The sequence below is a fragment of the Triticum aestivum genome, chromosome 3D (genome assembly GCF_018294505.1).
Source record: "Triticum aestivum cultivar Chinese Spring chromosome 3D, IWGSC CS RefSeq v2.1, whole genome shotgun sequence".
NCBI lineage: Eukaryota > Viridiplantae > Streptophyta > Magnoliopsida > Poales > Poaceae > Triticum > Triticum aestivum.
This window is the reverse complement of record NC_057802.1, coordinates 439,377,071-439,391,289: the sequence shown is the minus strand read 5'-3', so window position 1 is coordinate 439,391,289 and position 14,219 is coordinate 439,377,071. Positions and strand designations below refer to the sequence as shown.

Here is a 14,219-nt window from a genome sequence, read left to right as displayed (position 1 = left end):
CTCACTGTTCATCCAATCGATCGGCTTCAGTTAGCAGCAGCGAAGGAATCGCTCGATCGGGTTCAGTTAATAGCCATCGATCGATCACTCGGGTTCAGTAACGTGTAGCCTGTAGTGCAATCGCTCAGGTTTAATTAGAGCCCAACGCCTCGCTCGGGTTCAGTTAGAGCCAATGCCTCGCACACACGCGCATACGTGTACAAGAGAAACGCGCATCGCTCGGCCCCCGACCTCCCATCGTAACCGGGAACTCCCCGAAATTTTCCTCGCCCTCGCTTCTACCATGGTTTTGTCCGTCATGGACGGCCCAAAGAATGTCATGCAGCTGCGTCTCCGGCCCGCCCAGGACGAAAAGCCCATTTTATGTCATGATTTTTTGTCATAGAAGTAGGAGACCACCACATCTATGATGATACCGGGTTTTGTCACAATTATCGTCATAGAAGTGTCATATGTATGACAGGAAAAAATTTCGTTCAGCCCAAAATGTCACGGATGTGTCTTTTTTTTTGTAGTGATGGAGTAGCTCGGTTAGGATGGTGGCAAAAATTTCAAGCAAATGTTAGTCAAGATATCGATAAGGTTGAGAAGGTTCACAAAAATGCAAGTAAAGCAAATAGATCAAAACCAAGGATATCACTAGGAACACACACACGGAAGATAGATGGGATCCGCACAACCAAGGGGTGAGCTCAAAATGTGTGACCACGGAAAATGCTCTTGTTGTGCGAATGCTAGAGAGACGCTAGCTCGATTGCTCAAATGGGCGAGATACGCATGTGCACCAACCTATAAGAGAAACGTGCCGTCTTCAACCCCGACTATGCTATGTATGCGGTGACCAAGATGATATGCAAAATGGCTCAATGCTATTGCTTATAAGCTCTTTGTGTCTCCTCTTTTTGCTTAAAAGCTTTTTTTCACTATGCTTGATGCTCGAGCCAAGTATGATATGAGACAAGTATGTAAGATATGCACGGGAGAGACTTATGGCACTAAGATGATAACAAGATCACTACGATGCACAATAGCGTGGCCCGGCAATTCTCAACTCGCTAGTCTCAATGGGTAAGCAACGCAAAAAGGCTCGGGCTATCAATGCAAAAGCAAGGTAAGGAGTAAGTGTCGTCGAGGTTACCGTCCTTTCTTATGGTTAGCGGTGAAGATGACTCCGAGGCGATGATGTCGATGTCACACGCTCCTAAGTAGCCGAGACACCTTAGGAAACGCAAATCGCAACTCAAAATCGGTCAAATGCGGAAGGTGGGAATTTTTTGATGATTTTTTGGATGGAGGCTAATGGTGGTGGTAATGATATATGTGGATGGGGGTGTCAAGAGCTTCCAAACAAGCTAAAGAACACAAAAAACGGACTTGGGAGGTGAAAGTTATGGTCAATTTGGTGTTGTAGTTGGGCTGATTCGGGGGGGTGCGTGTGCCCGGGGGTGGGAGGTGCGGGTGCCCGGGATGGTCCGAGGCAAACAGCCCGGGGTGCGGGCACCCGGTGGTCTCCGATTTGGGCAGAAAATTTGGGGGAAATGCAAAATTCGGGGGATTTCGTGGTGGGAAGGGTGGGGATTGTTGGGGAGGAGCTAGATCCACTTGCCAAACATCAAATCCATGGACCAAAACAACCAAATCTCACAAGATCCAACAAATTGCAAGAAAATTTTTTGGGGCTATTTTTGTGGGGAATTTTCGGATTTGGACGAAAAACAACAAAATCAAGCTAGCAAATGGGGGGATGGGACTCCAAGATGTGAATCAACCTTGCTCATGATACCAAGATGTTGTAGGGTTAAACCCTAGATGGGATCTTTTCACACTTGGAGGGGGAAAAGGAGGAAGAACACTCAAGAACACAAGGCACAAATCACTCAAACAAACCCAAATATCACATCCACTAGAGTAGCATACATGATATCCACAAGATTACAAGATCAATCCAAGGAAATAAGCACAAAGGTAAAGTTCTTTCCACTCCTAGAGGAGGTGAGGTCTTGATGATGATCTACTCCCTTGGGAGGTCTTGCAATCCACAAGGATTCTTCCCAAAGAGAGGTCTTGATCTCCAAGAGGAGGAGGATACAAGGAGCAAATTAAAGCTCTCTTTGGTGTTCTAAAATACTTTGCTAACCCACAAATGACCTAGGAGATAGATACTTATAGTCTAGGGATGGACTAGGAGGGGGAGAGGGGTTACATGGGTAAAACTTAAAAAAACGAGCTGTCCCGGAGGAGTCCGGGCACCCGGGGCACTTGGGGCCGGGCACCCGGCCTACACAGAGGCGTGGCTGGGAGAGGCCGAGCACCCGGGGGCCCAAGGCCCGGGCACCCGGGGGTGCAGCAGGAGGTCGGCTAGGGCGTGGGCTGGGCACCCGGGGCCTCAAGCCCGGGCACCCGGGGTGGCACCCAGCGGCTGGCGGGGCGACGGCCGGGCACCTGGGGGCCCAAGTCCCGGGCACCCGGGGGGGTGGCAGGCGGCTGGCGAGGGGCCCGGGCACCTGGAGCCCAAGTGGCCGGGCACCCGGGGCGGGCGTGGCAGCGCCCAAGGGAGGAGGGACCGGGCACCCGGTGTTGGGGGGCCGGGCACCCGGGGTGTCTAGGGGGTTTCGCCTCCTTGCTCTCTCTTCACTCTTCTCCTTCTTCTCTTCTTTCCCTTGCTCCGTGGTCGCTCGAGTCTCCTTCCTCTCCTTCTCACGGTCATCTTCCTCGTGCCTAAGAATGAACAATGTTTCCGTTCGAGGTAGAATCCAATTCTCACATGAATCCAAATGAGACTTGAGTAGGAAAGAGTTCACCTTGTTCTCGATGTTGCGTGCGCGTGCTCTTGTCATTGGCCCTCTTGGTGCTTGCGGTGGTGATGGAGTGTCGGTGCGGGTAGTCGAGGGATGCTCTGCATCACGATGTTTACCCAGGTTCGGGCCCTCTCTATGGAGGTAATACCCTACTTCCTGCTTGATTGATCTTGATGAATATGAGTGTTACAAGAGTTGATCTACCACGAGATCATAATGGCTAAACCCTAGAAGTCTAGCCTATGTGAATATGGTAATGAGTACTCGCCTATCCGGACTACGCTCTCCGGTTTATATAGACACCGGAGAGATCTAAGGTTACATGGGGTCGGTTACATAAGAAGGAATCTTCATAGTTGGTCGCCTAGCTTGCCTTCCACGCCAAGGAAAGTCCAATCCGCACACGGGTATAGTCTTCGGCCTTCATATCTTCACAGCCCATCAGTCGGCCCAATGAATAACTAGCCGGACGACCGAGGACCCCTTAGTCCAGGACTCCCTTAGGGGGGCGCCCCTGACCCCCGTGGCCACCCCGTAAGGCGGTTGGTGCGCTTATTTCGCCATAAGAAAGCCAATATCCGGATAAAAATCGTGTCCAAATTTCAGCCCAATCGGAGTTACGAATTTCCGGGAATATAAGAAACGGTGAAAGGCCAGAATCCGGAGCGCAGAAACAGAGAGAGACAGAGAGACAAATCCAATCTCGGAGGGGCTCTCGCCCCTCCCATGCCATGGAAGCCAAGGACTAGAGGGGAAAACCTTCTCCCATCTAGGGGGAGGTCAAGGAAGAAGAAGAAGGAGGGGGCCCTCTCCCCCTCTCGCCCGGTGGCGCCGGAACGCCGCCGGGGTCATCATCATCACCGCAATCTACACCAACACCTCCATCATCTTCACCAACATCTTCATCACCTTCCCCCATCTATCTACAACGGTCCACTCTCCCGCAACCCGTTGTACCCTCTACTTGAACATGGTGCTTTATGCTTCATATTATTATCCAATGATGTGTTGCCATCCTATGATGTCTGAATAGATTTTCGTTGTCCTATCGGTAATTGGTGAATTGCTATGATTGGTTTAATTTTCTTGTGGTTATGTTGTTGTCCTTTGGTGCCCATCATATGAGCGTGCACATGGATCACACTTTAGGGTTAGTTGTATGTTGATAGGACTATGTATTGGAAGGCAAGAGTGACAGAAGCTTCAACCTAGCATAGAAATTGATGCATACGGGATTGAAGGGGGACCAATATATCTTAATGCTATGGTTGGGTTTTACCTTAATGAACGTTAGTAGTTGTGGATGCTTGCTAATAGTTCCAATCATAAGTGCATAGAATTCCAAGTCAGGGATGACATGCTAGCAGTGGCCTCTCCCACATAAAACTTGCTATCGGTCTAGTAAAGTAGTCAATTGTTTAGGGACAATTTCGCAACTCCTACCACCACTTTTCCACACTCGCTATACTAACTTTATTGCTTCTTTACCTAAACAGCCCCTAGTTTATATTTACGTGCTCTTTATATTCTTGCAAACCTACCCCGTTACACCTACAAAGTACTTCTAGTTTCATACTTGTTCTAGGTAAAGCGAATGTTAAGCGTGCGTAGAGTTGTATCGGTGGTCGATAGACTTGAGGGAATATTTGTTCTACCTTTAGCTCCTCGTTGGGTTTGACACTCTTACTTATCGAAAGAGGCTACAATTGATCCCCTATACTTGTGGGTTATCAAGACCTTTTTCTAGCGCTGTTGCCGGGGAGTTATAGCGTGGGGTGAATATTCTCGTGTGTGCTTGTTTGCTTTATCACTAAGTAGATTTTATTTTGTGCTCTTGTTTTCTATCTTTAGTTATGGGTAGGAAACGCAAAATACCAAAAAAATTAGTTGTACCTACTACACCAATGGTTGAAGAACCACTCAAAATCTATCAGACTCCTGAAGCTTTTTACTTGGATCATCTTCGATCCCTATGTGCTCGTGCTGAAACCCCAACTAGCTTAGTTGAGGGCAAATCTTTAGATGAGCATGCTTGTTATGTGCGACACCGCTTATCTCAAAAAGGGAAACTTTTACTAGATCAAATTCATCGTTTGCAATGATATGCTTGGAATTTATGTGAAATATATGATGTTACTTGTTGTTCTGAAAACCCTAAGAAACACCTTCCCTACCAATGTGAGTTTAGTGATAATGGAATCGTATCTTTGTATGCTAAGGGTGTTTATAATTACTATGGTGTTCAACAAATTGAAGAATTTGTTACTTTTAAGGGTGCTTATGAAATTGCTTCTTTGATTGAAACGTATGATGCTACTCTTTACAAATCTGAAATTTTTTCCATACTTAAATATTGTTATGATAATTATGCTTCTAATGCCTATGTTAAACCATATATTGAGGACTCCTCCGCTGTCCAAGAAGAGACTAATATTTTGCAGGAGTCTATGGATGAAGGAATTGATGAAACTGTGGGCTCATTGGATGAAAAAGATGATGATGAGAGCGAAGAACAAAAGGAGGAAGAGCGGATTAGCTACCCGTACCCACCTTCTAATGAGAGTAACTCTTCAACTCATACATTGTTTAATTTCCCTTCGTGCTTACCGAAGGATGATTGCTATGATGATTGTTATGATCCCGTTGATTCATTTGAAATATCCCTTTTTGATGATGCTTGCTATGCTTGTGGCCAAGATGCCAATATGAATTATGCTTATGGAGATGAACTTGCTATAGTTCCTTATGTTAAACATGAAATTATTGCTATTGCACCCACGCATGATAGTCCTATTATCTTTTTGAATTCTCCCGACTACACTATATCGGAGAAGTTCGCCCTTATTAAGGATTATATTGATGGGTTGCGTTTTACTACTACACATGATGATTTTGATAGATATAATATGCATATGCTTGCTGCTCCTACTTGCAATTTTTATGAGAGAGGAACTACATCTCCGCCTCTCCATGTTTCCAATATGATAAAATTGCAAGAAACTGTTTATACTATGCATTGGCCTTTACTATGTGTGCATGAATTGTTCTTTTATGACATGCCGATGTATAGGAAGAGAGTTATACTTCGTTGTTGCATGATATATGTTACTTTGTGCTCACTACTAAATCACAAATCATTGTTAATTAAAATTGGCTTTGATATACCTTGGGATCTGGGTGGATCCATTACTTGAGCACTGTATGCCTAGCTTAATGGCTTTAAAGAAAGCGCTGCCAGGGAGACAACCCGGAAGTTTTAGAGTCATTTATTTCCGTTGTGTGCTTTTTATAAAGTTTAAAAATAAAAATAATGTGCCAAGATTTGCCTTTAGGATGTTTACATTGCTTGTTGGTTTGTGCGGTGCAAGACAGAAACTTTGGCTGTAGCGCGCGATTTTACGTTTTTTACTGGAACGCCAAACGGTTCTGAAACTTTTTGCACTGTCTTGCTATACAAATTGTTTATTTTTCCTAATATTTTCAGAATTTTTGGAGTACCATAAGTATGGTGAATATTCAGATTACTACAGACTATCCTGTTTAAGACAGATTCTGTTTTTGATGCATAGTTTGCTTGTTTTGATGAAACTGTCGATTCCTATCAGTGGATTAAGCCATGGAAAATTTATATTACAGTAGCTACAATGCAAAAACAAAATATGAATTGGTTTGCAACAGTACTTAGAGTAGTTATTTGCTTTATTATACTAACGGATCTTACCGAGCTTTCTGTTGAGTTTTGTGTGGATGAAGTGTTCGAAGATCGAGGAGGTCTCGATGTGAGGAGAAGGAGGAGAGGCAAGAGCTCAAGCTTGGGGATGCCCAAGGCACCCCAAGTAAATATTCAAGGAGACTCAAGCGTCTAAGCTTGGGGATTCCCCGGAAGGCATCCCATCTTTCTTCAACAAGTATCGGTATGTTCTCGGATTCGTTTCGTTCATGTGATATGTGCAAATCTTGAAGTGTTTTTTGCATTTAGTTTTCACTTTTATTTTATGCACCATGCTGGTATGAGATAGTCCTTGGTTGATTTATAGAATGCTCATTGCACTTCACTTATAGTTTTTGAGTATGGCTTTATAGAATACTTCATGTGCTTCACTTATATCATTTGAAGTATGGATTGCCTATTTCCCTACACATAAAAAACCGCCATTTGTAGAATACTCTTTTGCTTCACTTATATTTGTTAGAGCGTGGGCATATCTTTTGTAGAAAGAATTAAACTCTCGTGCTTCACTTATATCTATTTAGAGAGTTGACAGGAATTGGTCATTCACATGGTTAGTCATAAAATCCTACATAAAACTTGTAGATCACTGAATATGATATGTTTGATTCCTTGCAATAGTTTTGCGATATAAAGATGGTGATATTAGAGTCATGCTAGTGGGTAATTATGAATTTGAGAAATACTTGTGTTGAGGTTTGCAAGTCCCATAGCATGCACGTATGGTAACCGTTGTGTAACAAATTTGAAGCATGAGGTGTTTCTTTGATTGTCTTCCTTATGAGTGGCGGTCGGGGACGAGCGATGGTCTTTTCCTACCAATCTATCCCCCTAGGAGCATGCGCGTAGTGCTTGGTTTTGATGACTTGTAAATTTTTGCAATAAGTATGTGAGTTCTTTATGACTAATGTTGAGTCCATGGATTATACGCACTCTCATCCTTCCATCATTGCTAGCCTCTTCGGTACCGTGCATTGCCCTTTCTCACCTCGAGAGTCGGTGCAAACTTTGCCGGTGCATCCAAACCCCGTGATATGATATGCTCTGTCACACATAAGCCTCCTTATATCTTCCTCAAAACAGCCACCATACCTACCTATCATGGCATTTTCATAGCGATTCCGAGATATATTGCCATGCAACTTCCATCATCATCATATACATGACTTGAGCATTTATTGTCATATTGCTTTGCATGATCGTAGCTAGCATGATATTTTCATGGCTTGTCCGTTTTTTGATATCTTTGCTACGCTAGATCATTGCACATCCCGGTACACCGCCGGAGACATTCATATAGAGTCATATCTTTGTTCTAGTATCGAGTTGTAATATTGAGTTGTAAGTAAATAAAAGTGTGATGATCATCATTATTAGAACATTGTCCCATGTGAGGTTATCAAAATAAAAGTGGCCAAAGAAGCCCCCCAAAAAAAGGGAGAGAGAGGCCAAAGAAGCCTAAAAAATGAGAGAAAAGAGAGAAGGGACAATGTTACTATCCTTTTACCACACTTGTGCTATAAAGTAGCACCATGTTCTTCATATAGAGAGTCTCTTGAGTTATCACTTTCATATACTAGTGGGAATTTTCATTATAGAACTTGGCTTGTATATTCCAACGACGGGCTTCCTCAAATGCCCTAGGTCTTCACGAGCAAGCAAGTTGGATGCACACCCACTTAGTTTCAGTTTGAGCTTTCATACACTTATAACTCTAGTGCATCCGTATCCCTACTCCTCGCATTGACATCAATTGATGGGCATCTCCATAGCCCATTGATTAGCTGCGTCGATGTGAGACTTTCTCCCTTTTTGTCTTCTCCACACAACCTCCATCATCATATTCTATTCCACCTATAGTGCTATGTCCATGGCTCACGCTCATGTATTGCGTGAAAGTTGAAAAGGTTTGAGAACGTCAAAAGTATGAAACAATTACTTGGCTTGTCATCGGGGTTGTGCATGATTTGAATACTTTGTGTGGTGAAGATGGAGCATAGCCAGACCATATGATTTTGTAGGGATAACTTTCTTTGGCCATGTTATTTTGAAAATACATGATTGCTTTATTAGTATGCTTGAAGTATTATTGTCTTGATGTCAAATGATAGACTATTGCTTTGAATCACTCGTGTCTTAATATTCATGCCAGGATTAGATTACATGATCAAGATTATGCTAGTAGCATTCCACATCAAAAATAATCTTTATCATTTACCTACTCGAGGACGAGCAGGAACTAAGCTTGGGGATGCTGATACGTCTCCGTCGTATCTATAATTTTTTATTGTTCCATGCCAATATTATACAACTTTCATATACTTTTGGTAACTTTTTATACTATTTTTGGGACTAACATATTGATCCAGTGCCCAGTGCCTGTTCCTGTTTGTTGCATGTTTTTTGTTTTGCAGAAAATCCATATCAAACGGAGTCCAAACGGCATAAAAACTAACGGAGATTTTTTTTGGAATATATGTGATTTTTGGGAAGAAGAATCAACGCGAGACGATGCCCGAGGGGGCCACGAGGCAGGGGGCGCGCCCCTGACCCTCATGGCCACCCCGTAAGGCGGTTGGTGCTCTTCTTTCGTCGCAAGAAAGCCAATATCCGGATAAAAATCGTGTCCCAATTTCAGCCCGATCGGAGTTACGGATTTCCGGAAATATAAGAAACGGTGAAAGGCCAGAATCAGGAGCGCAGAAACAGAGAGAGACAGATCCAATCTCGGAGGGGCTCTCGCCCATCCCATGCCATGGAAGCCAAGGACCAGAGGGGAAACCCTTCTCCCATCTAGGGGGAAGGTCAAGGAAGAAGAAGAAGGAGGGGGCCCTCTCCCCCTCTCTCCCGGTGGCGCTGGAACGCCGCCGGGGTCATCATCATCACCGCAATCTACACCAACACCTCCATCATCTTCACTAACATCTTCATCACCTTCCCCCATCTATCTACAGCGGTCCACTCTCCCGCAACCTGCTGTACCCTCTAGTTGAACATGGTGTTTTATGCTTCATATTATTATCCAATGGTGTGTTGCCATCCTATGATGTCCGAGTAGATTTTCATTGTCCTGTCGGTAATTGATGAATTGCTATGATTGGTTTAATTTGTTTGTGGTTATGTTGCTATCCTTTGGTGCCCATCATATGAGCGCGCGCGTGGATCACACCATAGGGTTAGTTGTATGTTGATAGGACTATGTATTGGAGGGCAAGAGTGACATAAGCTTCAACCTAGCATAGAAATTGATGCATACGGGATTGAAGGGGGACCAATATATCTTAATGCTATGGTTGAGTTTTACCTTAATGAACGTTAGTAGTTGCGGATGCTTGCTAATAGTTCCAATCATAAGTGCATAGAATTCCAAGTCAGGGATGACATGCTAGCAGTGGCCTCTCCCACATAAAACTTGCTATCGGTCTAGTAAAGTAGTCAATTGCTTAGGGACAATTTCGCAACTCCTACCACCACTTTTCCACACTCGCTATACTAACTTTATTGCTTCTTTACCTAAATAGCCCCTAGTTTATATTTGTGTGCTCTTTATATTCTTGCAAACCTATCCCGTTACACCTACAAAGTACTTCTAGTTTCATACTTGTTCTAGGTAAAGCAAACGTTAAGCGTGTGTAGAGTTGTATCGGTGGTCGATAGAACTTGAGGGAATATTTGTTCTACCTTTAGCTCATCGTTGGGTTCAACACTCTTACTTATCGAAAGAGGCTACAATTGATCCCCTATACGTGTGGGTTATCATTGAGCGACGATGCGAGCGGTATGAGGAGGACTACATACCACGAGGCGGCGCGGCGAGCTCCGGGTGGCTGCGCCTGACAAACCCCGACAAAATATGACGGCGCCGGGCCTGGGTGTGTCGAATCCGATGACGGGATGCGTCGAATCCGGCAGTGCGGGGACGAGCGGTGACCGAATCAAAGTGAGTGGAGGAGCGGCAGGTGGTACGAGGCGACTGCGGTGGTGCATGGTGGCTGGGGGAGGCAAGGACGGCCGCACCGGAGTGGATGCGGTTGAGCGGGGGAGAGAGGCGGCCGTTGGGGAGGGGGAAATTTTCCTGAAAAGCAGCGCCGGTCAAGTAAATTAAGGGGCAACCGCCGTGCGGTGTAAAATTTTTTACTCCTCCAATGCTGATAAGGATCGGCTAGATTCGGTTTAGGCCTTTAAAATATATTTTTACTTCTTTAAAGTTTTTTAAGAGATCAGCTAGAGATGCTCCAAGCGCTGCATGGTAGAAAATCCAGACTCAAGAGTTTTTTGCTGTTTGGAAGAAGAGACCAATTGATTCTGATCAGTGTGTGTGTACATGGAATTACCTCTATAATAAGCTAGTGTACAAGCTTATAGTCACACCTTAGTCGATCAAGTAGCTCATTACAAGTGTTCCAAGCCTCAAAAACAGGTACCAGTTTCTCTTGTGGAAGTAGTAAGCAAGCAAACCCGCGCGTCCAGGTCTGGAGGCCGCCTGCACTTGCTGCAATCATATTTGGAACGAATCTACCATAGCCTTCAGAATCTTTTCCGACGACTGCCACTGCTTGTCGCTGGCGCTCGCGACGAAGAGCACCACAGTGCTCCCCTTGGCCGTGGCCTTGGCCAGATTGTGAGAGCCCGTCAGTGCCAGTGGAGTCTCCAACACATAGCTGTAGTACTGCATCACAAATAATTTACGCCCATGCATCAGGAATTCAGGTTTCAGCAACACCATCATGTAAAAACGGAACCTGACTGATAAACTTACAGTTAGGTCGCCGATCTTCTCGACAGAGGTCTCGATGATCTCTTCGGGCTCCAAGGTGTTGCCGGTGACGAAAGGCCCCAGGGAGGCGATCAGCTTCTCGGGGCTGCCGATGTCCTCGATGGTGGCGTTCGGCCTGTTGGTCAGGCGGATGAGCGGCGAGGCGACTACCTGCACTTTGCCCTGCCTCTCATCCTCGAATTTCACCTCCACCCATGGCTCCGCGCACTTGGGCTGGCAGTAGTTGCCGGAAAGTATGTTGGCCACTCGCAGCTGCTTCCAGGTGGGCGGCAGGATGAACTCGTATGGTTCCACATTGCCTGAATTTCATGACAAAACTCAACTCAGCTGACTAATCGACAGCGTGCATCGGGTTGCAAGATAGGTACTAGCACCAACGAGGAACAATGCATGGAGATGGCTAGAAAGTACAGCAAGAATCGAGTGATCACCAGCCCGGAGGGCAGGGGTGTCCTTGGTGCTGGCCTTGAAGAACACGAAGCCCGGGCTGGACGGCGCCGGCGGCAGGTACTTGCCGGCCTCGACCTCCCGCGCACCAACGGGCAGCGGCGTCGCCGACAACAGCGCGCCGAGCGCCGTCCCCACCACCAGCTCCCTCCTGTGACTGACAACCGCTAGAGGCGCCGGCTGCGTGGCAGCGGCCGCGCTGTCCACCGACACAGCGTGGGGAACAGAGGAGCGCGTGGTGACCGAGGCGACGGGCAGCCGGAGGGACGGCCGCAGGAGCGGGGAGAAGACGGAGGAGGAGGAAGAAGCCATGAGCGCGCGAGGGCCACGGGTTCGCGCCCGCGGGAGGGTCGGAAGAACGGCCACTCTTATCCAGACGAGTGTGATATTTGGCCTTGTCGACGCGCTCGAGGCATTTTTTGGCCTCGATGTGGCCAGCTTGTGTACGTGTACGTGTACGGGAGGGGTGCCGGGGACGCGGCTGAGCAGCGCCCCCTCAGTCAGTCAGCACGTCGAGGATAAGGTGGGATAAAGGGAGCCAGAGGCGCGGGTGTGCGGCCGAGCAGCAACGGTGGACTGACTACTCGGCAACCATGGCGCCAGCAGCCCTGTCCGCCCCCGTCCTTCGCGTCTCTGCCCGCTCGACGGGGACTAGGGCCGCCGCGCCCGCGCCCGCCGGCGGACTCCGCTTTGGCAAGACGGCTTGCCAGCACTCCGGCCACTCTGGTATGTTTGCTTCTGCCCCATGCTATTTTCTTGTGATAATGAGCTGCACAGATCCACCGAGCAGATCGATTTGTTAACAAATTGATCTTGTTATGTTCTCCAAAAGGCCAAGCTGTGCTGCGATCGAAGGTGCTGCTGAGGCCCGTGGGACAGAGGAGGCGCTTAGCGCTGAGAAGCAGCGTGGATGACTCCAAAGCCACGGATGACAAGGTCAGCACAGCATGCGTTGCGTCCTGAAAGCTGAAATCGTCAGCGACTCGTTCAGTCTTCCACGCCGCGTCGGGAGCTAACCAGGCAATTCGCCCGCCCGCCCGCTTGCGTTTCCGCAGGTAGAGTTCGGGTACTCGAGGAAAGACGTGCTGCTGATCGGCGTCGGCGTCACCCTCCTCGGCTACGGCCTCAAGTCCGGCCTCGAGGTGACCCTCTTCTTGATTTCCCTAGCAAAAACCAGCAGCGGCTCGGTTTGCCATCGATGAAGAAGCTGTCTGTTTTTACGTGAACCTAATCCTGATCACGAAACCGTTCCCTGACCGTGCGCAGTTCGTCGGCGTCGACCCCCTGCAAGCCGGCAACGTGGTCCAGCTGTTCATCGTGCTCGGGATGACGGTGGGGTGGATCTCCTCCTACATGATCCGGGTGGCCAACAAGGACATGACCTACGCCACGCAGCTCAGGAACTACGAGAAGCAAGTCATGGAGGTGAGCTAGTGACCCTTTTTGCCACTCTCTGCCTGAGGCACACGACGTTCAAGTGTGAGTCGTGACTGGGTGCCACCATTAACTGTTTTCGTTGCAGAAACGGCTGGAGAGCCTGTCGGAGGCGGAGCTGCAGGTGCTGCTGGAGCAGGTGGAGGAGGAGAAGGAACGCCTGCCGCCGACGAGGAGGGATCAGGGGATCACCATCAACAGGAAGACGGAGGATCAGACCACTGCCAACTAATAGCTCCTAGAACACCTCGATCATGATATTAGCCCAGTACACACTGTTAGGATAGCTTGCATCGATTGATTATGGCCTTTCCTTTGTTATAAGAACTCTGTAGCACAATACTAGTAGTAGTGCTCGTAGCAGCAGCACTGAGTTATACTCCGATCTCCGAAGAATAGTACCGAGATTCACATGGATGAACGCGATACATAAATCAACGTGACAGCAAAACTGAGATATTGTGTGAACCAACCTATGGTTTGGATACTTGGATATTTAGGACGACAATGATATCTCCGGTCCATCAGGGTTCAAATCCTTGTGCTCGCATTTATCCTGGATTTATTTTAAAATTTCTGGCGATACGCGTTCAATGGGAGGAGACGTTTTGGTCGACTACGACGCGTCTATGCTGACTTCGTAAAATCTCAAGATGATATGCCGCCTCAGTGTCTCGAAGGTACTTATACAGGCAGAGTAAATTGCAAGAAACCACCAGTTTGAAGGCTAGGGTTTCAGAAAACACTACGTTACAGTTTTTCGACAGAAAGCACCACATCTTGTGTAATCTTGTTGCAAATAACACTGATGGGCGGATCAGAGCACTTTAAGTATGTTTATGACAAGTGGGTCTAGATTTTGCCGACGTGGCGTAACGAATCGGCGTCGATGGCGTCAGAGTCTACATGGGACCGACCTGTCAGCTGGAATCTTCAATTCATCCTTTTTCTCACCGGAAATTCCTCCCTGATCCCCGACGCAGCCCACGCCCGATCCCAACTGCCACCACATGGCCGGACTGCGCCGTGACCG

At 47.2% G+C, this 14,219-nt stretch overlaps 2 protein-coding genes across 2 annotated transcripts; one reads left to right on the top strand and one right to left on the bottom strand.

Moving 5' to 3' along the window:
* Positions 1 to 10,810: 10,810 nt before the first annotated feature.
* LOC123079473 (psbP domain-containing protein 6, chloroplastic) lies at positions 10,811 to 12,057 on the bottom strand (the record flags this gene model as incomplete). Its single annotated transcript, XM_044502249.1, is given in 3 exon segments — positions 10,811 to 11,197; positions 11,288 to 11,604; positions 11,737 to 12,057. Coding segments are annotated over 3 exon segments (809 nt in total), but the record flags the coding sequence as incomplete, so codon positions are not given.
* Positions 12,058 to 12,168: 111 nt separating this feature from the next.
* Positions 12,169 to 13,658, top strand: LOC123079474 (uncharacterized). The gene is made up of 5 exons (XM_044502250.1): positions 12,169 to 12,478; positions 12,585 to 12,688; positions 12,808 to 12,894; positions 13,019 to 13,177; positions 13,275 to 13,658. Exons 1-5 carry the CDS (start codon positions 12,346 to 12,348, stop codon positions 13,416 to 13,418), a joined length of 627 nt encoding a protein of 208 aa, XP_044358185.1. The 5' UTR covers positions 12,169 to 12,345; the 3' UTR covers positions 13,419 to 13,658.
* The last annotated feature ends 561 nt before the right edge of the window (positions 13,659 to 14,219 follow it).